Below are 26,417 nucleotides of genomic sequence, written 5' to 3' on the forward strand. Positions count from 1 at the left end.
ATGATTCCTGAATCATATGTAAAAATGCTGAAGAAAATAATCAGCAATGTCAACAGCAGCAAGATCAAGTAATATAAGGACTGATTTTGTCTACTGAGCTTAATGCCACAGAACTCATGGGGATCCTCAGTGAGAACACTTCCAGCAGAAGCCAGTGAGGAAGGAATGGGAGATAAGGAACTAAAAACAGCAAGTGTTGCCAGCCAAACTTCACTAGCCTAGACCCCACTAAGGGCAGGCTCAGGAGTTTATTGAAAAACCCTATAGGAACTAATCTTGGTCAGAGTTGCTCTCCATTTTCCTTCTCGCCTCAGATACAGACTCCTGAAGTTTGCTCTTTTGGTTTTCAGTATCCCATCTCTGTCTTTGGCTCTAATGCCCAGCTGTTGGCTGTGGAGAAGCTTTAAGAGAGGCAGTGGTCACACTCCAGACCAGAGGCAGACCGGGCTAGGCAGGCTTGCCCCATGTTGTAGGGCCCTGATCATCCCTGCCGTAGTCATTTCTTAGCTGCTCAGAGAAGCTACTATGAAGTCACTTCCTCCTGGATGGGTGGTTTACAATGAGCGAACAAGAGGTCTCCATGAATGTGAAGATGGGGCAGAAACTGAACAGCTTTGACAAAGGCAGTATACTGTGGTCCTGTTCTGTTCCTTACTTGCTGAATCTAAGCTGAATTTAACAGGGTTGTTTCTGAGGGCTATAAAGCAAATAGTAAATCGGACTTCAGACTGAGCCTTGGAGACAGGAACCTGAGTTGCTGGTGAAAGAGGAGGAGGAGGGGAGAAAAACAAGTGACAGATCTGAGGTGCCACTGCCTCACAGTGGCATAAGCCAGTATAAGCCAGTGCCCAAGAGCCTAGGCTTTGGCTGTCTAATAGACAAGCTGGCCTAGAGCCTGTCTTCTCACAGACAGTAAAGTCAGGGAGCTGGGGTGAGGGTGGCGGAGTGCTGAGCCAGTGGACTGATGGGAAGGCCAAAGCCAGGACAAGCACAAGGACAGTCCTGCTTAGAAGCCAGAGACACTTATGTCTGCCAGGAATCGAGGGTAGGAGAGGATGTAATGAAATCACATTACGTGAAATCACATTTCCCTTCCAACTCAGGGAAAGAGAGAATAGTGTGATCACATCAAAGCCAGAGTAAGGGACTAATTTGTACCTGATGTGGAGTAAGCAGGTGACTTGGCAATGCCTTGGCAACTGGAGGCCAAGGCAAGGAAGGGGGGAGGCTGGTTTGGTGATATAGGGCCTTGCTGGCCCCAGAAATGTCCCTGGGAGCCAAGGATCCCTGCTCCCTGCTACCTCTGGAGGAAGGTGGGCAGAGTGAGTTGCCTCCTGAGCCAGAGTGGTGTAGGGCCATTTTGAATGCAGCTATTTGGGGAGAGTTTGTTGCTGCTTTGTGCTTATTTTCAAGTCACTTGGGTCATCCTTTCTCGGGAGACAGCAGCATTTGTTCAGTGAGCTTGTCCTGAGCCTCTCTCATGAATTGAATACTGTGAGGAAGGAAGGCCCAAACCTGAACTTGCTCCTGAGGAGCTGATGGCCTCTGATAGGCTGTAAGAGGGAATGACACAGAGGGGTTAAAGGAGTTGAGATGAGAGAGAGATGAAGGTGAGAGCTGGAGAGGTCAGGACTGGAAAGGTAAGCTTGTCTTAAAACACACAAAATTTTCTGAAGTGAAAAGAATTGGAAGAACATTCCAAATGGAAGGGAACAGTATAAGCAAAGGCAAAGGTTTGAAGGGGCTGTTCAGGCTTCCCAAATCAAGCTTGTCTGTTACAAGTTTGGATGAAGATGTGTACATAGGGGCACCAAGGCATGGGGAGGTTGGTAGCTGGTTGGTTAGAGCCAGATCATGGAATTTTTTTCTTTGGCTGCATCGGGTCTCGGTTGCTCTGCATGGGCTTTCTCTAGTTGCGGCGAGCAGGGGCTACTCTTCGTTGCGGTGCACGGGCTTCTCATTGCGGTGGCTTCTCTTGTTGCGGAGCACGGGCTCTAGGTGCGTGGGCTTCAGTAGTTGCAGCACGTGGGCTCAGTAGTTGCGGCTCACAGGTTTAGTTGCTCCACGGCATTTGGGATCTTCCCGGACCAGGGATTGAACCTGTGTCCCCTGCATTGGCAGGCAGATTCTTAACCACTGCGCCACCAGGGAAGTCCCAGAGGTCATGGAATTTTAACGCCAGAAAAGAGGTTGGTTGTGATCTTGTGGGCAGTGTAAGTTGGTGTAGGCTTGGGCACTTGTCCTGTGCTTACATTACTTGGCAAGATCAGACCTGGCCTTGCTTGGGTCTCTATGTTCTGAGGGAAGGATGAAGGGAGGCCAGGGGCCTGATGATAGCCTGTCTTCCTCCACTAGATTGTAAGCTCCAAGAGGACAAGGGTTTCTGTTCATTGAGGTATCTCTGACACTTAGAACCATGCCTAGCACATAGAAAGTAAGATAAATATTTGTTTGGAGCATGATATAATCCTCGGGCAGCCACCAAAGATCCAGGCCTAACTCATCTCACATGGCTATCAGAGCCCCCAAGTCTGACCACAGGGGTCAGCCCAAGAGTGTGGTTTCACCAAGGAACAGAGGACAAGGTGCCCTATGGCAGGGAGGGGTGGTGGTAAAGTCTATGGCTGGCTGGTCCCACTTCTGAGCCACATTGTCTTCTTTTTTGGGAACCCTAGAACTGCCTGATAAAGAGGGATGAGAATGGTTACTCTGCAGTGGTAGGTGACTTTGGCCTGGCTGAGAAGATCCCTGATGTCAGGTGGGTAGCCTTAATGGGTGCTGGGGTCACAGAAGGGACTGAGGCAAAGGGAAGACTCCAGCTTCCTTCTCAGCGGCCAGGACTTGGTCACAGCCCAACCTCAGCTCCCTAAATTCAGTCAATTCTAGTGTGTGCCCATCCTTGGGGGAGAGGAATTCCCAGTGGTCAGATATCTCATTGCACCTGCCAGCAGCAAGCTCATTTTCCGTGTAATCTCACCCCACAGCATGGGGAGTGAGAAGCTGGCTGTGGTGGGCTCACCCTTCTGGATGGCACCCGAGGTTCTCCGAGATGAGCCCTACAATGAAAAGGTGAGTCTGGGGACCCCAAGGTCTGGTTCTCTGTAGAATCCATTCTTAGCAGAAAGTGTCCTGAGTCACACTTCATGTATGGGGTGAGGATCTACATCCTTCGTGCCAGAAACAGGGCTGGTACCTGTCAGCTGCCTAGTGAATGAATTGAATGAAATATGGACAGTAGGGCCCAGGCCTGGGCTAGTGGACGTGAGGGACAGAAACCCCACCTCTCACCCCATTGAGAGGGAAACTGAGATCTCACTTCCCACCAGGCGGACGTGTTCTCTTATGGTATCATCCTCTGTGAGATCATCGCCCGCATACAGGCTGATCCAGACTACCTTCCCCGAACAGAGGTGAGCTACAGGATGGGGATCAGTGCCACTGGGATGGGGCTGCTTTTGAGGCCATGGAATTGTTTTTTTCTTGGGTGGAGTTGCTGGAACTTAGTCTGTGGTTACTTCTCTGGGGCAGTTCCCAGACTCTCCTGAGCAGGCCAGGATGGGTGGAGGGATTAATGACCTGGCTACCAATGTCCCCTGGTCCTTCCCCACCATACCCGTCCACAGAATTTCGGGCTGGACTATGATGCTTTCCAGCACATGGTGGGAGACTGTCCCCCAGACTTTCTGCAGCTCACCTTCAACTGTTGTAATGTGAGTATCTTTTTCCTCCTGGCTTTGGTTGGGGCTGGCTGAACCCTGTTCACCTGGTTAGGACTTTAGGGAGAGGCTGCTAATTAGCCTCACAGGGACCTGTTTTTCACTGATGAGTGACAGTGCCCACATTCCTTCCTTTAGGCCTGCCAGACTCTGGTCCAGAGCCTTGGACCAAGGAAAGGAAAATTGCTTTGTATTATCCTGTCCTCAGCTTGTAGTGTAGACCTACCACCCCTTGCCTTAGATATTGATGGAGCTCCGGTTAGGTTTTAGTTGGACTGTGCGTCCAGCTGGTCCAAGACTCGTGAGAAAAGCTCTTGTTAGCCTTTATTTTATATAGCTCTGGGGTTGGACCTACCTGTTATGACTAAGGGGGTAGCTGGGCCTTGTCCAGGTAGCTTCCAGAAACATGTTAGCTGCAGAACTCAACAAAGAATAGAACCAACCAATGTGAACATACCCTTTTGGAGGGTTCTCTGCCAAACAAGGGGATAAGACATATACAGAAAGGCTGCTGAGATAGGGGAGAGTATTAGACAATAGCATCTTCCCTGACCTTAATTTTGGGACTCACTCTTGTGGTCTGGGGCCTTCAGAAAAGATCTCTTAGATGCACATCTGAATCTTAAAAGATGCCAGACAGACTCAAATGCCATCCTTGGGATGGAAGATGGGAGGGCAGGGCTAATGGCTGGTGTGGATGACTACAGATGGACCCCAAACTGCGCCCATCCTTTGTGGAGATTGGGAAGATCTTGGAGGAAATTCTGAGCCGCCTAGAGGAGGAAGAGCTGGAGAGGGACAGGAAGCTGCAGTCCACAGCCAAAGGTAAGAGATTAGACCAGACTGTCCAACCTGACCCCAAGGGAGGATATTAGGATGGTGGGGGGAGGGGGATTTCCCTCTAGGGCTGTGATTACAGGATCCCATGTCCAGAAGAAAGGCAAAGGAGCAGGGGATGACTGAAAAAGTCCTGGAGCTGTGGGCTGGCATATTGCCTCCCTTCTGAGTCTGTTTTCTCATTGGTGCAATGGGGACAACAGAACCTACTTTGCTTTCCTGAGTGGTGACACTTTGTGGTATGAAGTGCTGCTTCTATTTTTTATGACTAGTGAGAGTAACGCTGACTTGACTCACTATTCTTCAGGACTCTTGGAGAAAGGACCTGGGGTGAAGCGACTGAGCTTACTGGATGACAAGATCCCTCCCAAGTCCCCACGCCCAAGACGTACTATCTGGCTGTCTCGAAGCCAGTCAGACATCTTCTCCAGTAAGCCCCCACGTACAGTGAATGTCTTGGATCCCTACTACCAGCCACAACGAGGTGATGCTGCCCGAGCCCCCAAAATCAACCCTTTCAGTGCTCGCCAGGACCTCAAAGGTGGCAAGGTCAAGTTCTTTGACCTGCCCAGCAAGTCTGTCATCTCCTTGGTATTTGACCTGGATGCACCAGGGCCTGGAACTATGCCCATGGCTGATTGGCAGGAGCCCCTCGCCCCACCTGTTCGCCGGTGGCGTTCTTTGCCTAGTTCACCAGAGTTCTTGCATGAAGAGGCTTGTCCGTTTGTGGGCCGAGAAGAATCACTATCTGATGGGCCCCTACCACGCCTCAGTAGTCACAAGTACAGAGTAAGGGAGATCCCACCATTCCGAGCATCTGCCCTACCAGCTGCTCCAGCCCATGAAGCCATGGACTGCTCCAGTCCCCAGGAAGAAAACGGTTTTGGGCCCAGGTCTCAGGGGGCCAGTCCATGCCTTGCAGGTGCCCCTGAGGAGATGGAGGTAGAAGAAAGGCCAAGAGACTTGGCTCCAGTCCCCTTTTCTGTCTCAGGCATAGGCCTGAAAACCCAGGGAGAGCTGGATGGGTAAGGGGCATTAATCCCCACCTCACCTTGGGGATGGACCTTCAGCTGAAGCCACAGGGCCCCCTTGCTGCAGAGCCTTGACTCTTCCCTGGGGCCCACAGAGCAGGCAGGCTAAGCCAAGCCAGGCTCAACTTTGGGGTTCCCAGTGCCCAATGGCTATGTATGAGGTGAGGCAGCAGTGAGACACCTTCCTAGTTAGGGCAAACAGCTAATACCAAGCCTCTGAAATCCAGCAAGGAGCTCTGGCCCCCACCCAGACTTCCCCAGACAGGACCAGAGGACTCCTAGTTCTAGTGTGCACTGGCAGGCAGCTATTACCCCAGGTTCTTCTCCTATCCCGGGTCTGTCTCCTTTCCTTTCCTGGGGCATATAAGCTAAAATGGATGGAACCTGGAGCTGACCAGGAGACCATAAAGGGCATGGCTATTTCTCAGACCTGAAGACTGGGGTGCTTCTTGCCAGAATGTTTAAGACACTTGAATAATTGCTGTTTGCACTTACTGCACGGTCAGACCACGTCACTACACTTTCTATGCAAGGGGAGGGTAAGGCAGAGTGGTGGTCATGGCTCTCAGCTAACCTATTCAAAGATCTTTTCCAGTTGATTAATCTATTTTCATATTTATGAAGGAGTCTTAATGTTCTGCCCTATAAAACTTTCAACTTTGTGTTGGGAGTAGGGCTGGTTTTGTAGGCCCTAGGGCCTGCTCTATGTATTTGTCAACACGTGATACACCCAGTTGGTTAAATGGTTTATACGTGGACTGATTTCTTCCCTTTCTGCTACAGCCGGAGCTATGGGAAGAGTCTGTCCTTATAGAGCCGCAATAAGAAATAACCAAAGATGAAGCTGGTCAAATATTTTCATATCTTGTTTCTGTTGATTTTTTTTTTTTTGAAACTTTCCCAGGACACTTTGAGATTTAAAAATGAATAAAGTCTGTGTTACAGGTGCTGGTCAGCCTTCTTACTTGTATCCTTGTTCCTCATCCTCTGGAGTAAAGACAAAGGTCCAGGAGTGATGCAGCAGTATCTCTGCCAGGACCCTGTCCCCGTCCCCTAGTAGTTGGGAGTAGGACACTCACAGGCTAGAGGGATCCAGACCCCTCTGTTCCACCCTCAGCTTCTCTTCCTGGGCCCTGAGTGCTGGGTAGAAGTTGGGTCAGCTGCTGCCCCAAGCCAGCTTCATCTTCTGGTTGTGGGCTTTGGAAGAACGGGAGAACTGGCTCTTAGCCACTGTGAGGGGGACAGCTTTGCCACTCAGGTATACCTTGTTGTGGCATTCAGGTAGCCATGGTTCAGAGTTACAGGGCTGGGGTCCTTGGCCCACTCCCACGTAGGCCATCACGTAACCTGTCATAAAGGCATCGAAACCAGCCCGATGCAATCCATCACCAGGCACTGGGTTAGGATTGACTTGACTCTCTGGAGCTTCCGAGCTGGCCATGTCAGCTGTGTCAGGCCTTGCTGCTCTCTGCTCCATCTCCAAGTCATTTTTGTGACCTTGCTTAGAGCCAGGTTGGTTCCCAGTCTCATCCTCAGGCACCTCCTGCTCAATTTCCTCAGGCTTGAGGCCAACCCTACAGACCTGCTTGGTGGGAGGACCATCCTCGGTTTCCCCAGAAGTCTGTTTCTCAGGCAGGCCCAACAAAGACCTCCGCCGTTTCTCTCTACGTCGTCGCCGTCGCCTCTTGTCCTCCACCACAGCTTCATCAGTGTCAATGATAAGGTCAATATCATGGGACCGAGGACACTGTGGTCCCAGGGGGCACCAGCCATAGGCCTAGAGGTAGGAAAAAAGCTTAGAGAGGGGTTCCAGGCATCAAACGTCCCTCCCCCAGGAAATGGGCAGGTGCTCTCACCGAGAAGTTGTCACAGATGCTGGTGGAATGAATACGGTAGGTTGCAGGGGGCATGCAGCAGCGGTAGTCAATATGGGCCCTCATGCTAGAAGGATAGCTGCAGAACTCCAGGGTGAGGTGTGGGCTGCCAGCTGCCCGCTGCTTCCCATTTTCCCGCTCACTGTAACATCGCAAGAGGGTATTGGTCCACTAGCATATAAGCTCCATGAGAGTAGGGGTTTCTGTCTGTTTTGTTCACTGCTGAACCCTCAGCACCTAAAACAGTGCCTGGCACATGATAGGTGCTCACTAAATATCTTAAGTGAATGAAATAGTCAAGCTTATACCAGGCCCCACCCCATTCTCTCAACCAGTTCCTCACCATTTCCGGAAGGCATATTCTAGGTAGGAGGCCACGAAGCGGGCGTGAAACTCAGCAGCATATTTGGTGTCATAAATGCCAGCTGGGAACATTTCACATAGGTCAGCAGTAAAGGTACCCAAGCTCTCAGGCAGGTGTGCATAGAAGTTCTGGTACAGGAACACCAAGTCTATAAGACCGTTGTGTAGTACCAGGGGCCGGCGGGCCCGGATTAGCTCCAGGAATAGTGTCCTCACTGATTGGCTCTGGCTCTCATCACCCTGGGTGGAAAGAAAGGGGTCATCAGGAAGGACAGAGTCCCCTAGGGAGCCTTGCAGGACACTTATCCCAGGGCCCCTCACCTGGAAAGCTCTCCCTTGCTTTCACCTAATTCAATGCTATTCACCAGTGTAACAGTGTTGTTTCCCCAGCTCTGTCACTAGTGGTTCCCCATACTCCCTAAGAAGCAGATCCTCCCCATGCACCCAGCCTAGAGTAGTAAGAAATGAAGTCACAGAAGGGGCAGTCTCTAGGCTGGAGGCCTACCTTGTCATTGCCCTTGTGGTAGGGGATACCCTGGGCGTACTGCTGGTTGAAGTTGAAGCCATGCTGTACCAGGAACTGCACAGACTTTGGTTCTATGACATACTCTTCCATGCACAGCAGGGTCAGATTGAACACCTGGGCCAGGTATGAGTGTTCACCCTGGGAGAGGAAGAGATTCTGCTACATCCAGCCTTGGGAGAAAAAAACCTCATAGCTGATGTTCCCCAGGATCTCAACCCTCCTCCCCCCAGCCACAGACCTGGGATGCAGGTGAGATCAGCCCATACCTTGTCTGGCTGCTGCTTGAAGCAGGCGAGGCCCAGGGAGAGGATAGAACGGGTCCTGGCAGCATGACACACGGCCTTGTAACGTTCCTCGATGCACCTTGGGGTTGGGTTTGGGGGTGGCTGTGGCTGGGAGTTAGCTTCATGAAAGACCCAAACCACCCAGGACTGTGACCTCCACTACAGGGTTGAGGTCTACCCCTCCTTCCAAGGCTAGGACTAAAGAGATCAGGGCTTATACTTACTGGTTCAGCAAACTCTTCCTGTCCCCAAGCCCACTCAGTTCCTATGGCGCAGTAAAGGGAGAGTTGTGTTAGGTCCACAGTATCAGCCCTTTCACAACCACCTGCTCTCCCAACTCCCAACTCTCACCGTGTCCACAGCCACAAAGCTAGCCGTCTTTATGGCCAGCAGGAGGGATGGCCACATCTCCTTGAAGTTGTCACTTTGCACATCCACCACGGGAACCTGGACTACTAGCTCCTCCCCAGATTTTGTGCTTTGGCTGGCACCACCTGGGGATAAGGAGGGTGACGGATGTTAATGCTCAGGCAAGGGCCTAAGAAAAAAGATACCAAGCTAGGCCATGGCTGGGGGCAGGGGCAGTTTCCTTCAAGGCAAGAAATGGCAGCTTTCTCCTCAAGCGTATCACATATGCTCTATACACAGGCCTTGGAGTGAACAGTGTCCTGAATTTGGGGAGAGAAAGCCTGGGTCTTCCAGTGGCTTATGTGAGACTCTGGGAAAATTTCTTCCCCCTCAGCATCAAAACCTGTAAAAGAGGAAGGTAGGACTAGATGATCTGTGAGGTTCCTTTTCCTCACATCCTGCAGGAAATAGTTTGCAAGGCTTGATGATTTCAGCCCCTTTACTATCCCAAAGGCTCTATACTACCGTTCATGGCCACAAGCGGCGGCAGTAGCCAGTATGCCCCAGAGCCTGATAAATAACGCCCCAACACGTCCCACTTCCTGTGGACCACAACTCCCAACCTCCCTAACTTAACAGAGCCATGAACTCCAGACTACATCTCCCGACATGCCCCCACATGCCCTGCGCCCAAGACTCTAGGTTTTTGCAGGCGGAACTGTGGTGCACACCGGGACTTGTAGTCTCCTCGTGGCTGGTTCAGAAAGAAGGCGCTATTCCTCTGAAACTTGAGATCGGTTTCTTAGAACTACGAGCCCGAGACCCTCCCCCCACCGGACCGCACAGGCTTTTAAAGCGGCCCCTGGGAAGCCACTCACCGTCAGAGACGGCTGGAGCTGAGGCTGCGCCATCGTCACCGTCGGCGGCCATGACACCGAGGTCCCTCGCTTGTATAGTCAGTGTGCACGCGGGACTTCCTCTTCGTCTCCTCACTCCGCTCCTGCAGTCGGGGACGGGGCGGAGCTTCGCCCCCGGAGTCGCCGACCGGTCGGACTTCCGTTCAGACCTCCCGGGTCTGGCGCGGTGGAGCCAGCCTGGCGCGCGCTAGGAGCCTATTGGCTGGCGTGGTCCGGTTCACCGCCCGGATTGGCCGGAGCCACGCCCCCTGGGGTTCGTCTGGGAGCTGGGCGCTGGAGATCGCGCAGGAGGTAATTTTTTCTCTGCGTACAACGCAATTGGAACGTGGGCCTTCGCGTTACCCTGTCTTCATCGATTCGGCCCCGGGGTGGGGATCCCCAGAGGATGTGGCGCTGCCTGAGCTAAGCTTAAAGCACGCGTAGGAGTTATACAAAGACTGGGGAGTGTAGGGGAAGGAAGGATATTTGGGAAGGGGCAAGCTGCCAGGGAGGGTGGAGAGCTCACGGCGTTCCAGGAAGTGAAAGAAGCCGGGACGGAGACAGGAGATGAGGCTGCGGAGGTTGAGAGCGACCGGCTAGCAGGAACACTTTTGAAACAATCCGTGCGCGTGGTAATAAGGATTTGAATTAAGCCTCCCGTAGGGACAGATTGTAAGTAATTAGGAGATATAGTTGACCTTGAGGGGTTTTGGACATGATTCCTGCTACCGTGAGTGTTGTCCCTACCGTAGACTAGCCCTTTCCCAAGGGCTCTGCTTCCCACCAAGGACTCTCAACCCTTTATCTCTTTGATTATTTGCTGTTTCCAGTCCATCTTCAACCTTTCTCTCGAGTCTTTTCATTATTCTGAATTGTTTGGATTTTTCCCATTCTGGAAAAAGGGGAACCTCCTTTTACTCTACCCCATCCCAAATTAGTTTAACAAGTATTATATACAATTTGCCTGGCACCGTGCTCGGCTCTGGGGACACAACAGCCAACAAAAGATACCCAGTCCTAGCTTATATGGAGTTTTACAGTTAAGTGGGGGAAGCAGACACTGATCAAAGAATCACAAATAAATATGGAATTAAAATTGGTATAAGAGCAACAATGGAGAAGTACACAAGAGGGTAAGACTGGGGGGGATCTGATTTGGACATTTAAGTCAAGACCTGAAAAATGACTGTTAGGTAAAACATAGAAGAGCTCTTCAAGCAGAGGAAATGGACTGGGTGAGGCCTCAAGGAGGACAGACACTTGGGGATTTTGAACCAACTATTTCAGGACAACATAGTTGTTCCGTAGTGAGCGAGGGGGATGGGGCTTGTTGGAGCCTACAAAGCTTATATTAAGAGGATTGGCTTTTAAGAGAAATGGGTGTGACAGCCAAAGCCCTCTCCAGTGGCCTACAAGGTACTTGTAGTCCTGGGCTCTCCACTTTCTTTACCTCTCTGACCTCATCAACTCCTCACCCTTTCCTCATTCCATTCTAACCATGCTGGCTTCCTCATTGTTCTACAAACACCAGGCAACCTCCTTAGGGCCTTTGCACTAGCTTCTTAGGATTCCTTTCCCACGGGTATCCATTCACATGGCTAACTCCTTCAACTGCTTTAAGTCATTGGCCAAATATCACTTTAATAAGGCCCACCTTGACCACCTTCTTTAAAATTGCAACACTCCCACACCCCTACCCACTCATCCCCTTCACTGCTCTACTTTTCCTCTTTATGTTAGTATTTATCACCTAACATCCTATATAATTTACTGATTGTATGCATTATTTATTTCCCATTAGACCCTAAGCTCTGGGACTTCCCTGGTGGTCCAGTGGTTAAGACTCCATGCTCCCAATGCAGGGGACACGGGTTCAATCCCCGGTCGGGGAACTAAGATTCTGCATGCCACACAGTGTGGCCAAAAAATAAAATAAACCATCTATAGACTTCAAATAATGAAATTAAAAATAATAATAATATAAACTCCAGGAACCTTTGATGTTTTATTTACTGAAGTATTCCAAGTACCTAAAACTGCTCCATAAATATTTGTTTAATGAGTTAATGGGAAGCTCTTGAAGGTTTTAAGTAAAAAAGTGACATGATCATGTCTTAAAAGATTGTTTTAGTCTTTAGAGAACGGATTGTAGAATGAATGATGGAAGTCAGCGAGTTTGGTTAAGGAAGATTGGCTAGGAAGTGGAGGGGGTGGGTCTTGTGGAAGGGATTGGAGGAGGGGGAGGGAACATTCCTCCATATAATGGGATAAAGGACAAGGAAAGTGCAGATGGAGGTACGTTTGTACATTCATTCATTCTTTTCTCGGAAGGAGGAAGCAATCTCTTGATGAAAATGAGGTGTGAATTAAAAAGTTTGAGGAGAGAGTTTGAACCAGAGGCTCAGCAGGGACTGCAGTATAGCCAGGTGCAAGCTCTGCAGGCAGACCTTCGGAGTTTGAATCGAAAAGTTGCTTAATCACAAGCCTGTTTCCTTATAACTGAAATGAAGGTAATCCTAGAACATACCTCATGGAGTTGTCAGGAGATTGAGAAATCTGGTAAAGCACTTAGCATAGGGTCTGACATGTAACACTCACTAACTGTTAGCTACTGTTCTGTTAGGCAGCCAGAACAATAAGGGAAGAGTGAAGATCAACCAGATGTGTTTTCTCATTCATTACTAATGGATAGGCGGCTATGATCTACTAAATCAGGAGATTAGGAATAAAAATAGCTCATCCCCGTGCCCGCCCTGCCTCCCCCGCCCCCCCCCCCCCCCCCCCCGCCCCGCCACAGTTTGCCATCTTCTCTCGGGCAAATCTTTCCTTCCCCTCTCTGATCCTTGGTTTCTCCTTTTTTTTTCCCTCTTTGCATTTTATGTTTTAAATCATTATCACAGAGGTTTCTCCTTTCCATAGAATGAGGGTTTGGACTAGATGATTACTAAATGCTGTTTCAGTGTAAATGTGCTACATCTCTAAGCAGATAAACCTCCTACCTACACCTGTACTCCCAGGGATACACAGGTGCTCCCGCACAGGAGGCTTTGGTCCTTGACTCAGCCCAGCCCTGGCCTCTTATTTTGTTTATGTCTCCAAGACTATACTAATGCTGGTTCCTCTGAGGCCACTTGCAGGACCTCAGCCCTACTGGTCATACCTCAGTGCCACAGGCAGCCAAGAGCAAACCCATGAGCATCTGGGGAGTGCTTGGAGAAAAGCTAGACACTTTATATGAATGGTGTGGGGAGGGAGGTAGCTTTACCTTCTGCGAGGCCCTAAGATTCAGCCTCATGGCGACTGACTACTTTGGCTGGGCCTTTCCTTTCTAGTCAATCATGAGGAAGCCACGAGCAGCTGTGGGAAGTCGAAGTCGTTGCAGGAAGCAGGCATCCAGCCAGGAGGGAAGGGAGAAACGTGCCCTCAGCAGCAGCCAGGCCAAGCCGTCTGCACCTGACGGTGAGGAGCTTGGTCTTAGAGACTCAGGGGCTGGTTTAATTGGCCATGAAAGGGGACAGATTCAGGCTGGGAAGGGAGCATGGTATGTATCAAGGCATTAAGGAACTAATTAAGGTTCTAATTCTGACTTTCCTCTGTGGCTTTGGGATAATTGCTCTGAATAGCTGCTTTCTTACCAGTGACATGGCGTAGTAGTCTGTGCATTTCCTTCCTCACTTGGCTCTCATGGGATCAAATGAGTTTATCAACCTGTCAGTGTTTTGTAAATGGGAAGGCCCTGCACAGGTATGTATTATGCTTGGAGGAAACATGGATTTTCATTATGACCCAGAGACAAAGGAGCCAGGGGTATCACCCTGGGAAATGAAGGCCAGAAACTTGGCTAAGGCTACCCAGGGCTAGAGACTCCAGGTCCCAAGCTTAAGCAAGGGCTTGGGGGTGGGGGAAGCTTTAAGTGGAACAGACTGAAACCAGGCCACAGTGCCCCAGATTGCTGGTGCGCAGCCTGTGCAAGGACGATCCCTGAGTTTTCTGAGGCTCCAGCAGGCCTGGCCAGGCAGCAGGAGGAGGTGAGATTGCAGGCCCCTGTCTCCCCGTACCATCTATTCAGAGACACAGCTGAGGTGACAGTCTTCCGGAAGAGCCTGCTGAGCTGGTATGACCGAGAGAAGCGGGACCTACCCTGGAGAAGGCGGGTAGGTGGGTGAGGGGTGGGGATGGTGGAGTGGGGGAGGCTGGTGCCCAGCCCCCTCCACACTAACTGCCCATCTGGAATTTCATTGGCAGGTGGAGGGTGAGGTGGACCTGGACAGGCGGGCATACGCTGGTGAGTACATCTCCTGAGAGCAGGGCTGCTTTGCCTGGACGCTCTCAGGTCTGGGTCTGTGGGCTAGGAGCAGGGCTGGTTAGCCGTGTCCTCATACCAACCCCTCTTCCCCAGTGTGGGTCTCAGAGGTCATGCTGCAGCAGACCCAGGTTGCCACGGTGATCGACTATTATAACCGATGGATGCAGGTGACTTCAGGGAATGAAGGGGAGGGTCATGGTCCAGACCCCAGATGACTCCTTTGGGGTGGGAATAAAGAAGGCTTCTTCCACCTCCTTCACCTTTGGCTTCATCTCTTTTTGCCTGCCTTCGGGCTGTAGAAGTGGCCAACGCTGCAGGACCTGGCCAGTGCTTCCCTGGAGGTGAGAGCCACCCTAAGGTCGGGGAATGGGGACTACTGAGGACCGACCTCTGATCCCTCTGACCTCTGACCCCACCCACAGGAGGTAAACCAGCTCTGGGCTGGCCTGGGCTATTATTCTCGAGGCCGGCGGCTACAGGAAGGAGCCCGGAAGGTAAGAGGGTGGCGGGGGGCGTGGGAGCCCCAGGGCCTCAGGTATCTTATAACCTTAAGCCTTCGCATCCCAATCAGGTGGTAGAGGAGCTAGGGGGCCACATGCCACGTACAGCAGAGACCCTGCAGTGGCTCCTGCCTGGTGTGGGGCGGTACACAGCCAGAGCCATTGCTTCCATTGCCTTTGGCCAGGTGAGCCCATAGCCCACCCCCATATTGTGTGTGCCCACCTTCCCTCCTCCCAGACCAGGCTGACTCCTGGACTCCTCTGTGCCAGGCAACCGGTGTGGTGGATGGGAACGTAGTACGGGTGCTATGCCGTGTCCGAGCCATTGGTGCTGATCCCAGCAGCACCCTTGTTTCCCAGCAGCTCTGGTAGGATATTGGAGTAATGGGGGAGATTGGGAGAGTTGTCTCCAAGGGATCTTTGGCTCACAGCCACGTTCCCTTCTTGTAGGAGCCTAGCCCAGCAGCTGGTGGAGCCAGCCCGGCCAGGAGACTTTAATCAAGCAGCCATGGAGCTGGGGGCCACAGTGTGCACCCCGCAGCGCCCACTCTGCAGCCAGTGCCCTGTGCAGAGCCTGTGCCGGGCACACCAGAGGGTGAGCCAGCTGGGGAAGGGGCAGTCAGGGGTCCTAGGGAGTGACCCCTGCCCTGTGACATCCTGCCCTGTCTCTGACTCTCAGGTGGAGCGGGAGCAGCTCTCAGCCTCACGGAGCCCGCCAGGCAGTCGTGACGTGGAGGAGTGTGGTGAGTGCCAGCCCTAGCCCTTCCCTGTACTGTCGAGGAGCTGCCTGTGGCCGCCTCATTCCATTTCATTCTAGAGTCTGAGTAAGATTCTACAGAGCTGGGCCAAGGCCTGCTGTCTGGGCTTGGCACCTAAGCCCACGTGGCCTGAGTGGGGCTCTTGGATCTCTGTTCCCAGCTCCCAACACTGGACGGTGCCAGCTGTGTGCGCCTCCCACAGAGCCCTGGGACCAGACCCTGGGAGTGGCCAACTTTCCCAGAAAGGTCAGTCGCAGGCCCCCCAGGGAGGAGTGCTCTGCCACCTGTGTTCTGGAGCAGCCCAGGGCCCTTGGGGGTGCCCGAATTCTGCTGGTGCAGAGGCCCAACTCAGGTACCTTGATCCTCGGAGTGCAGGGAGGTGGCATGAGCAACAAGGAAGAAATAGAGGCATCAGTAGCTAAGGCCTAACAGATACCTGGCTGCCCTCCCTCTCAGGTCTGCTGGCAGGACTGTGGGAGTTCCCATCTGTGACCGCAGAGCCCTCAGGGCAGCACCAGCGCAAGGCCCTGCTGCAGGAACTGCAGAGTTGGGTTGGGCCCGTCCCGGCCACCCGCCTTCGGCACCTGGGACAGGTGAGTGAGCAGAGGAGGGGCCAGGAAAGATGGCTTCTGTGGCCACATCCGCAGGTCTGTTTCAGCCTCTTGACGCTCCCCCCAGGTGGTCCACACCTTCTCTCACATCAAGCTGACATATCAAGTATACGGTCTGGCCCTGGAAGAACAGACCCCAGTGGCCATTGTACCACCTGGAGCTCGCTGGCTGACCCGGGAGGAGTTTCACACCGCTGCTGTCTCCACCGCCATGAAAAAGGCACTACCTTTGTTGTCTTCGTTGTACTTTTTGTGTTTCCTACATGTTCTAAGTGAACCTGTTACTATGTAAGCAAACAAAAAAGCATATTTTAAACAAAGGTGCTGGGGTATGAAGTTGAGGGCTCTTTGGGGTCAGATGCCAGCCCTGCACTTTCCTCCTCTCTTCTTGTCTAGGTGTTCCGTGTATACGAGGGCCAGCAGCCAGGGACCTGCAAGGTGAGTGTCTTGGCCCTCACCCAGCCATCTCTCTCCAGGACCAAATCCACAGGTTTTCAGTGAGGCAAATGATGCACGTTTGGGTGAACAGTCTCCATGACAGACTTCACTGGGGCGAGAGAAATAGTTCTTGACCAGACTTTACAATCTGGGTCCAGGGTAGAGAGGGGACAAGAGCAAATGATGGAGACAGTAGTGTCACAGGTGTGTGAAATGTTTGTACAAGATTTTGTGGGATATGAAGTGGGGAGCTATCATTTTTATCTAGGAGGCAAGAATCAGGAATGGCTGCTTGGAAGGAGTGGCTGGTAACCTGGGTCCTGGAAATGAATTGTTTTCTCCAGGTTTGGAAGGGGAATCAGCTGTAAAGACATTCTTTCCAGGCCCAAGAGTAGTGTGAGCAAAGGTGGGGTACAGTACAGTCTGCAGCGCTCAAGGAGCTGTGAGCATTTGGTTTAGTTGGAGTGGTGAGCAGGGCCTGCCCAGGCCAGTCAGGAACGTGAACGCCAGGCCACTGAAGCATTTTAGGTGGAGGGAGGAGTCATCTTTGCATCTTAGGAAGACTGCCTCAGTCTGCCTTTTTAAATTAATTAATTAATTTCTGGCTGCGTTGTGTCTTCGTTGCTGTGTTCGGGCTTTCTCTAATTGCAGCGAGTGGGGGCTACTCTCTGTTGCGGTGCGGGCTTCTCATCGCGGTGGCTTCTCTCGTTTCGAGCACGGGCTCTAGGGCTTTAGGTGCGCGGGCTTCAGTAGTTGTGGCTCGCGGGCTCTAGAGTGCAGGCTCAGTAGTTGTGGCGCACGGGCTTAGTTGCTCCGCGGCATGTGGGATCTTCCCGGACCAGGGCTCGAACCCATGTCCCCGGCATTGGCAGGCGGATTCTTAATCACTGCGTCACCAGGGAAGTCCTCAGGCTGCCTTTTAGAGAGTTGATCGAAGAGTTAGATACTGGTAACAGGATGGAAGCTTTACAATATAAGGCTAGAATCTGAGCTTGATCAGTGGTGTGGGGGGAGGGGTGGAAGGAGAAGGTTCTTTGTTGCCCCCTCAGTACCTCCTTCCTTCGGCTTCTGCACAGGGTTCCAAAAGATCCCAGGTGTCCACCCTGTCCAGATGGAAAAAGCCCAGCGCAGGCCAGCAAGTCCTGGATAGTTTCTTTCGGCCCCACATCCCCTGCTGATGCACCCAGCCTCAACAGTGCAACACAGTGATGCCTCTGGAAGCCCCCACCCCCTGAGAATCCTGTTTAATAAAGTGCTGATTTTTGTAGTCATTCTGGAGACTTTCCACCTTCTCCTTAGCCCCCTCACTCCTCACCTCTGAGGGACCCAGGAAGTGGTAAAGTCCTGCTTGGTCCTGACTTCCACTGCTGAGCTCCTAGCCAGCCCTGGGCAGATGGAGGAGGGGAGTGTTCTGTCCTGAGTGATCTGTCCTCCTCCAGCCCCAGAAGAGAAGAAGGCAGCTGCAGGGAGCCCCTGCCAGTGGCTGACATCCAGCGCTCTCAGTCCATGTCTCTGGTCAGCTCTGATTGGAGTTGTGTTATCACCCTAGAGCAGGTGGTTGAGCTCAGCTCTGACTCAGCCCCTCCCACCTGCAGTGGCTGGTCCCTAGGGAGAGGGGAATCACAGAGGAGGATTTGTTTTGTCTTAGATTCCTACCTCAAATAATAAACCATTTATTTAGGGATACATTACATATGCAGTGAAACAATACAGAAAAGCAGAGGGTTTTTAATCATAATATTGGGAGTGTGGTGGAGAGAAATGGGGTCAGAGAAGGACACAAGGAGGGTTCAAAAATATTGGTTATGTTCTATTTCCTAATTGTGTAATTCCTTTATTCTTTACATTTTGCATATATGTTAGATATAGACAATATGAGAAACGGTTTCACAGTTTAAAAAAAAGTCCCATCTCTTTGGACCCCTGTGAGATTCAACTTCTGGCACGATGAGATGGAGGCCACACCTGGCTCCTAAAGACAAAGCCTTTCACTCCAGGCCTCTGTGGGTGTCTCTCAGTTCCAGCAGGCCCTGTGCTGGACTCCCCAGTGCTCCAGGACAGGCGGCTACACCCAGCTTCAGCCCTTCTCAGGCTTCCTGGACCCTGGCAGCTTGCTCCTGCATGGACTGCCACAGGGCCCGAATGTTGCCCTGGCCAAATCCAGTGGCCCCCTGCCTCTGAATCAGCTCCAGGAAGAAAGTGTCCTCTGCAAAGAGCGACTTGGTGAAGACCTGAAGCAGAAACTTGCCTCTGTCACCATCTAGCAAGACCCCCTGTCGGGCCAGCAGGCTAGGCTCTAGCCCTGCAGCCAGGATCTGCTTCTCCTTGCCTGGCTGCTGGTAGTAGGCCTCAGGGGGAGTCAGGAGCTGACCCCCGGCCCCTACCACACCCTCAGTGGCTTTCATGATATTTGGTGTGTATAACCCCACGTGCTGCAATCCAGGTCCCCCGTTCCGGGCCAGGAACTGCTCCACCTGGTCCTGTCGGCTGGTGACCCCCAGCAGGGACTCGGCCAGCACGAGGGTAGGGACAGCACTACCCGTAGGGGCCCGCAGGGCGGTGAGCCTCAGCCCCCCGGGCCCGGACTCTGCTGCCACCTCCAGGCCCAGCTCCGGATCCTCACCTGGGCTCAGCGGCAGGTGGTGAAAGCCTAGACAGTCGTGGAACCAGCGCATCAGTTTTGGGGAGCTGCTGGGGGTGCAGGCCAAGGTCAGGTGGTCCACGTGGCTGACCCAGCCCGGGCCAGGTGCGGAGGGCACAGGCCTAAAGCCGGGCAGAAAGGGCCCGCAGAAGCCAGTGCGGTCCAGCAGCGTCAGGCTGAGGTTGCCGGCCGGCGAGCTGATCACGGCGTAGGTGGCGGCGCCCTGCTCATCCCGCACGCTGACAGGGGGCACCGGCACGCTGCAGCCGAGCGCCGCCAGCGCCCGGGCGGCGGCGCCCGCGTCCGCCACGTCGAAGCACAGGTTCGTGGCACTGGGCACCGCATGATGCGGGTCCAGGCCGTACAGCGGCTCTGCGGGCCCCGCGCCCTCGTTCACCAAAAAGACCGCGTCGCCGCTCCGCAGAGCCAGCTGCCGCCAGCCGTCTGCTTCCCGCACCGCCAGGGGCTGGAAGCCGAAGAGGCGCTGCAGATCCCGGGCGAGGGGCAGCCCCGCCGGCGCGTGGAAAGCGATATGGCACAGACGGCGGGCGGGCGCGGCCATGGCGGTCTGGATGGCGTCCCCGGCCTGTCCCTCCCCTGGGGACAATCACTTGTCCGGGACTCGGAGACTCTCAGTCCCTGGCTTGTCGTCAGAAGCCGGTGGAGTCCAATTTTGCCTGCAGACCGCGTTCCTCGATCTTTTTCGGGGAGAAGCCACAAACGGACCACTTGGGGTCTTGCGGTTCCCTCTGCCGAAGCACGCCAAACTGGGGCTGCCTGGAGACCACCGAGTCTGAGCTGTGGCTCTAGAGAACCACGCGGAGCCAGTACAGGGGCGGGGCGAGAGGGGGGGCGGAGCCAGTGACTGCCACTCTCCACCCTCTCGCTCAGCCTGTGTGGCCGAGAGTACACCGGGGGCACAGGACTGACCCTTCCCATGACCTCTGGCTGGGCCTCACTCTTGGGCACTGACCTTCCCACGGCCTCTGGCTGGGCCACACACCTTTGGGCACTGAGCCTCCCATCCCCGGACCCTGGAGATCACAATAGCTGCCTTCACTAGGTTCCAGGCACTGGGTTCCTACTCATGCCCCAACCTCAGAGCAAAGGGAATCAGCCCTAGTCGGGGGAAGAGTCCGAATTTTCCCTCTACAAGCACGGAATTTCTTAGCAATTTCATGTTTTAGCTTAAAATTTTTGGAGAATTTTGCTTTTAATTGCCTAATGTTCCTTTAAAACTTAAAATAGAATAAAATGCTTTAAGTTACAGATTTTCACTTTTTCCCCAAAATGGTCCAGAGAAATTTATGTTATAGGAAGATAGACCATTTATTTAGCTCCTAAATGCATCTCTCTTTTGGGAAATCTTTCAGCTGCACCTTTTCAACCCCACTTCTCCCTTAACATTTTTTACGCCCTTGTCCCAAACAAGATTTGGAGAAAAAACAGTGGCTCAGGATCTGAAAGGAACAGCTGCACAGGCATCCTTTCTCACCCTCCTGACTCTATTAGGACTAGAATAAGTCCTCTTTGCTCTTTCCAGCTTCCTGACTGGGTATTAGGCCAGAGGAGCTTTCTGGGGGCATTTCAGGCCTTGCCACTGAGAACTGTGTGAGATCACTGGATTGAGGAAATTCGGAGTCTTCTGGAACTTCACCTGGTAGCTCTTGAAGGGTTTGGAAGGGCATTCCACGAAGAGCAAATGGCATAAGCAAAAGCTCAGTGAGGAATGTGAGCCAAACCCTCAGAGGAGCAATGGAGCATAAGGTTGGGGAGACAGTTGGGTTGGATGCCTGTGGTCTGAGGCAATGCAAAAGAGATTCATTTGTCAGGCAGCCTGGTGTGATGACTTACTGTTGAGTTTCATTGGCAGGAGGGAGAAGGATGTGATGAGGGGACAGGGCTTAGAAAAACACCTGGCTGGGTGTTCAGGCCTACAGCCAGGAAGGCAGTACCTGAAGCAGTGGTGAAAGGTACTTGGTGCTACTCTGCACTCCAGTGAATTGGAGAACATGGACTCCAAAAGCCAGACAGACCTGGGTTTAAAAATCTACCTCCAACACTTACTAGCACATGTATAACTTTGGGCAAATTGCTTAACTTCTGAATCTTAGTTTCGTCATCTATAAAAATGGGAATAATAATAGTACCTACTTAGTGGGATTGTTTTGATTAAATGAAATAGTATATGGTGCAGCCTGGCAAAAGATCCAGGTTTTAGCCTGTGAACCTGGGCCTGACTGTGGGGTCAGGGCATACAAAGGGCTACTCCTCCGTAGTCCTGAGCACTGGGAAGGCACTGGGAGGGCTCTGGCTTTGGTGGTGTATTCTGGGGGAGGGGGCCCTGGGAATAGGGATCTGAGAGGGCTGGTACAGAAAAGACAATGCTCTGCCCCAGCTCTCATGATTGGGGCCCCAAGGGAGCAGCTTCCAGGCCTTTGGTCCGGGAGAAGGAATTTCCACTCAAGGGCTCCAGGTATGGACAAAGGGAACAGAAACAGGACCCCTGACCAATCACTTCTGACCTGGGGGAGGGTAGATTTCTGGAAGCTAAGTGGGGGTTGTCTTAAAGAAAAGGATGGGGCTTCCCTGGTGGCGCAGTGGTTGAGAGTCCACCTGCCGATGCAGGGGACACAGGTTCGTGCCCTGGTCCGGGAAGATCCCACATGCCGCGGGGCGGCTGGGCCTGTGAGCCATGGTCACTGAGCCTGCGCGTCCGGAGCCTGTGCTCCGCAACGGGAGAGGCCACAGCAGTGAGAGGCCCGCGTACCGCAAAAAAAAAAAAGAAAAAGAAAAAGAAAAGGGTGACCTTGTCTGGGGTACACTGCCCAGCAAGGGCACTGTGCTTGACTTTGGCCCAGTGCACAGACGGCTCTGGAGACCAGTTGGGGTTAGAGAACTAGACTCTACTTCCTGCAGCCCTGCTGGCGTCTTGGCCGTGACCTCCTGGGATCAGACTGGTGTCCTCCTGCGATCAGGACCCTGCGGAACTTTCCCAAGATAGGTCCTCCGAGCCTGGCCGCGGTTGCACTCCTCCTGGAGCTATTGATAACGAGGGTGGGCGCGCAGGTCGAGACCTGAGGAAACCGGCCAATACCACTGGAGGGCGCGCGCGCGGGTCGGAGAGTTTAGGTGGTGACGCCTCTCCTATACATCCGCCTTTTACAACGACAAGGTCAGCAGAGGTGGAGATGGGGGCTGTGGAGGGCGGAGGAGTCGAACTCTCGGAGCTCGCAGACCCGAGGCACACTCGGCCCCTACAGAAATCCTGACCCCCGCCCGCTCCCCGCTCCTTCCCCTCTCCCCTCTCCTTCGCCCTCCCTCTCCCAGCCGCAAAGGAGGCCCCAAAGCTCGCACCTTTCAGGGCCCACCCCTCCCCTCCCCCCTCCCCTCCCCCCTCCCCCCTCCCCTCCCTTACCTCACCCCGCCCCTCCTCTCCCCTCCCCTCCCCTCCCCCTCCTCTCCCCTCCCCTCCCTTACCTCACCCCGCCCCTCCCCTACCTCACCCCGCCCCTCCCCTCCCCTCCCCCTCCCTTCCCCTCCCCTCCCCCTCCCCTCCCTTACCTCACCCCGCCCCTCCCAAGTTCCCTCCTTCCTTGCTTCCCCTGAAATCCGCTCCCGGAAACTCCCGCCTTTCTGGCCGCGCCCATCCGGAGCTCCCTCCCCATCCAGGAGGCGACCTCGGATGCTCCCTCCTTTCTGGCCTTGCCCTTGCCCTCCCTCCCCGTGATTCCGTTCTTCTCCTTGAGCCCTTGACTTTTTATAAGGAGTGACCTGGAAGACCTCAGAGAAGGTGACTTTGTGTGTTTGTTTGTGTGTGTGTGTGTGTGTGTGTGTGTGTGTGTGTGGTAAAACACACATAATATTCACCACGTTACATTTTTAAGGTACGGTTCAGTGGTATTAAGTACATTCATGTCACGCAACCATCACTTCATCCATATGCTGAACCCTTCCTCCACAGCTGACACTACCCTTTAGATAGCTCGCCACTCTCCCCTCCCCCCGCCCCTGGCAACCACTGTTCTATTTTCTGTCTCTGTTATGATTTTGACTACTCTAGGTACCTCATGTAAGTGAAATCGTGCAGTGTGTGTGTGTGTGTGTGTGTGTGTGTGACTGGCCTATTTCACTTAGCATAATGCCTGTAAGTTTCATCCATGTTGTAGTATATGTCAGAATTGCGAGAAGGTGACTTTTGAGTTAATTCCTGAAGGAAGTGAAGGGGCAAGAGGAACAAATGTAAAGGCCCTGAGGCAGGAATGGGGCTGGTGTATTGGAGCAAAAGTCCAGTGCAGCTGGAATAGGATAGGGAGGAGGGGGAATAGTAGCCATAAGGCAAACTTTGGCTTTTACTCTGAACAAGATAGGAAGCCACTGGAGGTCACCTTTAAGCTGAAGGGTGACCGGATCAGACTCCACATTTCTATTGAACCTCGCTGGCTGCTGAGTTGATAATAGGATGGAGGGTAGCAAGGGCAGAATGGGGAGGCCAGTGAAGAGGCTGTTGCTTCTAACATTGTCTGGAGGACTAGGGAAGGCTTCCCAGGAGAAGCTGAGACCAGAAGTTTGAGTAGGAATTGACAAGGTGAGGGGTACCTTTATGTGTCGGAGGTTGGGAGTGAAGTATTCCAGGTGAAGGACACGGCTTATACAAAGGTGTGGAGGTGAGAGCAAGTGTAGTTGATTGGCAATTGTTAGTACAGTTGGCCCTTTTTTTAAAAAAAGTTTTTGGCTGCACTGCGCAGCATGCAGTTTATTAGTTCCCCTGACCAGGGATCGAACCCGCATCCCCTGCAGTGGGAGTGTGGAGTCTTAACCACTGGACTGCCAGGGAAGTCCCAGTTGACCCTTGAATAACACGGGTTTGAACTTACATGCGGGTCCACTCATATGCAGGGTTTTTTTTCAGTAAATACATACTACAGTAGTTCATCATTCGTGGTGCGTTGAATCCGAGGATGCGGAACTGCAGGTGTGGAGAGCCGACTCTAAAGTTATATGCAGATTTTACAGGGATTTCCAACTGCACAGGGGTTGGCCCCCTAACCCTACCACCCCCCACCACGTTGTTCAAGGGTCAGCTCATTAAACCCCTAGATTGGGAGCTTCCTGGGGAAGAGATGTATTTTCATTTCCATAGGGCAGGGCCTCTACAGGCGCCCTGAAGACCTGCTGATACCACCCTCTCCTCCCCTGTCACTGTGAAGTAAGAGTGCCACCTGGGTTAGACTAACCAGGGCTCTGGGTCTCACCAACACTCACATCATCAGTGAGCTTGCTTTACTGATTTTCCTCTCTCTCCTATATATCTTCATTCTGTCCCTTTTAAGAGAGATCATCAGGTCTCTTTCATCTTAAAAAAAAAACAAACCAAAAAGCCCTCCCTCTATCCTGCTTACTTCTACAACTATTTTTGTATAATTCTCCTACCCTTCACAGCCAAACTTATAAAAATAAGGATTTTTAAAAATTAAAGTATAGTTGATTTACAATATTGTGCTAGTTTCATGTGTACAGCAAAGTGATTCAGTTATATATATATATATTTTTTTCAGATTATTTTCCTTCATAGGTTACTACAAGATATTGAATATAGTTCCCTGTGCTATACAGTAAATTCTTGTTGCTTATTTATTTTATGTATAGTAGTTTGTATCTGTTAGTCCCACACTCCTAATTTATTCTCCTCCCGACCCCCGTCCCTTTCCCCTTTGATAACTGTAAGTTTGTCTTCTATGTCTGTGAGTCTGTTTCTGTTTTGTATATATATATTCATTTGTGTTATATTTTAGATTCCACATATAAGTGATATATATTTGTCTTTCTCTAACTTCATTTAGTGTGATATTCTCTAGGTCCACCCGTATTGCTGCAAATGGCAATATTTCATTATTTTTATGGCTAATATTCCATTGTATATATGTGTGTGTGTATATATATATATATGTATATATATATATACCACATTTTAAAAAAAAGATATTTATTTGGTTACACCGGGTCTTAGTTGCGGCAGGCGGCCTCCTTCGTTGCGGCTCCAGGGCTCCTTAGTTGTGGCATGCATGTGAGATCTAGTTCCCTGACCAGGGATCAAACCCTGGCCCCTGCAGTGGGAGCGCAGAGTCTTATCCACTGTGCCACCAGGGAAGTCCCATATACCACGTTTTTTTTTAATTTAACATTTTATTTCATGGAACTAACATATACAAAGTAAAAAAAAGTGTCTGAGAACAAAAAATGATTTTCCGAGTACTTTTTTCTTTCTAGTGTATCATTTATTTAATAAATATTTGTTTTACTCATACTACGTATGGGGAACTTTGCTATCTGCTAAGAACACACACACACACTTGGCATTGCCCCTACTTTTAATTTAATTATGGATAATGGCTATTTGTAATAAGAACAAAGGCTTCTATGCTTAACATACATTAACTCATTAAACAAAAATACTATAATCATGTCCACTTTGTAGTTGGGGAGACTGAGGCAAAGAAGAGTTAAATAATTTGCACAAGGCAGACAGCTGGTAAATGGAGAGGATGGAATTTCAAATCTGGCTTAGTTTTTAGTTTTTAGTCTCTTAACCATTATAGTGCATTTATTCTCTTAGCTCCCCGCCCACCGCTGGCGCCTCTCCGCTTGTGGGATCTTAGTTCCCCAGCCAGGGATTGAAGCCAGGCCCACGGCAGTGAAAGTGCTTTCTTAACCACTGGACTGCCAGGGAGTTCCCTGCATGTATCTTTTTGAATTAAGAGTTTTCATCTTTTCTGGATATATGCCCAGGAGTGGGACTGCTGGATCATACGGTAGCTCTATTTTTAGTTTTTTAAGGAACCTCCATACTGTTTTCCATAGAGGCTGCACCAATTTACATTCCCACCAACAGTGTAGGAGGGTTCCCTTTTCCCCACACCCTCTCCAGCATTTATTGTTTGATGATTTGATTTTTGACCATTGTGAGGTGGTACCTCATTATCGTTTTGATTTGCATTTATCTAATAATTAGTGATGTTGAGTGTCTTTTCATGTGCCTATTGACCATCTGTATGTCTTCTTTGGAGAAATGTCTATTTAGGTCTTCTGCCCATTGAAAATTAGTTTTTAAAGACATAAATTATGTAAAATTTCACTGTACATGCTTGCAATAAATATCCAAACATATAGGGACATCTCTGGTGGTCCAGTGGCTAAGACTCCACGTTCCCAATGCAGGGGGCCTGGGTTTGATCCTTGGTCAGGGAATGAGATCCCACATGCCTCAACTAAAAACCCCACATGCCGC

General features: G+C 51.7%; 4 protein-coding genes and 1 long non-coding RNA gene across 5 annotated transcripts in view; 3 read left to right on the forward strand and 2 right to left on the reverse strand.

The window, feature by feature from the left end:
- Window positions 1-6,539, forward strand: part of TESK2 (testis associated actin remodelling kinase 2) — a 130,088-nt gene extending 123,549 nt beyond the window's left edge. The window contains exons 6-11 of the mRNA XM_082648505.1: window positions 2,676-2,758; window positions 2,985-3,069; window positions 3,327-3,410; window positions 3,624-3,710; window positions 4,424-4,541; window positions 4,861-6,539. Coding sequence (XP_082504631.1) covers window positions 2,676-2,758; window positions 2,985-3,069; window positions 3,327-3,410; window positions 3,624-3,710; window positions 4,424-4,541; window positions 4,861-5,582 — 1,179 coding nt within the window. The 3' untranslated portion in view covers window positions 5,583-6,539. The remainder of the gene's footprint in view (window positions 1-2,675; window positions 2,759-2,984; window positions 3,070-3,326; window positions 3,411-3,623; window positions 3,711-4,423; window positions 4,542-4,860) is intronic.
- A 139-nt stretch (window positions 6,540-6,678) lies between these two features.
- On the reverse strand, window positions 6,679-10,058 carry TOE1 (target of EGR1, exonuclease). The gene is made up of 8 exons (XM_082648535.1): window positions 9,858-10,058; window positions 8,983-9,125; window positions 8,856-8,896; window positions 8,614-8,710; window positions 8,327-8,485; window positions 7,802-8,061; window positions 7,441-7,600; window positions 6,679-7,361 (listed from the first exon to the last, which is right to left on the reverse strand). Exons 1-8 carry the CDS (start codon window positions 9,907-9,909, stop codon window positions 6,741-6,743), a joined length of 1,533 nt encoding a protein of 510 aa, XP_082504661.1. The 5' UTR covers window positions 9,910-10,058; the 3' UTR covers window positions 6,679-6,740.
- MUTYH (mutY DNA glycosylase) lies at window positions 10,056-17,738 on the forward strand. Its single transcript, XM_082648520.1, has 16 exons — window positions 10,056-10,187; window positions 13,208-13,334; window positions 13,881-14,029; window positions 14,121-14,160; window positions 14,275-14,348; window positions 14,481-14,522; window positions 14,604-14,675; window positions 14,753-14,866; window positions 14,952-15,049; window positions 15,132-15,276; window positions 15,361-15,424; window positions 15,600-15,791; window positions 15,896-16,032; window positions 16,118-16,270; window positions 16,447-16,488; window positions 17,565-17,738. The coding sequence occupies exons 2-16, from the start codon at window positions 13,214-13,216 to the stop codon at window positions 17,664-17,666; spliced, it is 1,545 nt and encodes a 514-aa protein (XP_082504646.1). The 5' UTR covers window positions 10,056-10,187; window positions 13,208-13,213; the 3' UTR covers window positions 17,667-17,738.
- A 631-nt stretch (window positions 17,739-18,369) lies between these two features.
- On the reverse strand, window positions 18,370-19,896 carry HPDL (4-hydroxyphenylpyruvate dioxygenase like). Its single transcript, XM_082677826.1, has one exon. The coding sequence runs from the start codon at window positions 19,689-19,691 to the stop codon at window positions 18,576-18,578; it is 1,116 nt and encodes a 371-aa protein (XP_082533952.1). The 5' UTR covers window positions 19,692-19,896; the 3' UTR covers window positions 18,370-18,575.
- Window positions 19,897-22,835: 2,939 nt separating this feature from the next.
- The window catches only part of LOC309835146, a 38,132-nt gene continuing 34,550 nt past the window's right edge, over window positions 22,836-26,417 (forward strand). The window contains exon 1 of the long non-coding RNA XR_014297951.1: window positions 22,836-22,922. This is a non-coding gene — a long non-coding RNA (uncharacterized lncRNA). The remainder of the gene's footprint in view (window positions 22,923-26,417) is intronic.

The sequence above is a fragment of the Grampus griseus genome, assembly GCF_964374135.1.
Source record: "Grampus griseus genome assembly, chromosome: 1".
NCBI lineage: Eukaryota > Metazoa > Chordata > Mammalia > Artiodactyla > Delphinidae > Grampus > Grampus griseus.

Bases quoted from the DNA above. Each gene is read 5' to 3' on its own strand.
- HPDL (XM_082677826.1), bottom strand. From the start codon at position 19,691: ATGGCCGCGCCCGCCCGCCGTCTGTGCCATATCGCTTTCCACGCGCCG.
- TOE1 (XM_082648535.1), bottom strand. From the start codon at position 9,909: ATGGCCGCCGACGGTGACGATGGCGCAGCCTCAGCTCCAGCCGTCTCT. The intron at 9,126-9,857 runs GTGAGTGGCTTC...CCTTATCCCCAG, and splicing joins AGCTCCAGCCGTCTCTGACG to GTGGTGCCAGCCAAAGCACA. The intron at 7,362-7,440 runs GTGAGAGCACCT...TCCTACCTCTAG, and splicing joins GCATCTGTGACAACTTCTCG to GCCTATGGCTGGTGCCCCCT.
- MUTYH (XM_082648520.1), top strand. From the start codon at position 13,214: ATGAGGAAGCCACGAGCAGCTGTGGGAAGTCGAAGTCGTTGCAGGAAG. The intron at 14,161-14,274 runs GTGAGTACATCT...CCTCTTCCCCAG, and splicing joins GGACAGGCGGGCATACGCTG to TGTGGGTCTCAGAGGTCATG. The intron at 16,489-17,564 runs GTGAGTGTCTTG...GCTTCTGCACAG, and splicing joins AGCAGCCAGGGACCTGCAAG to GGTTCCAAAAGATCCCAGGT.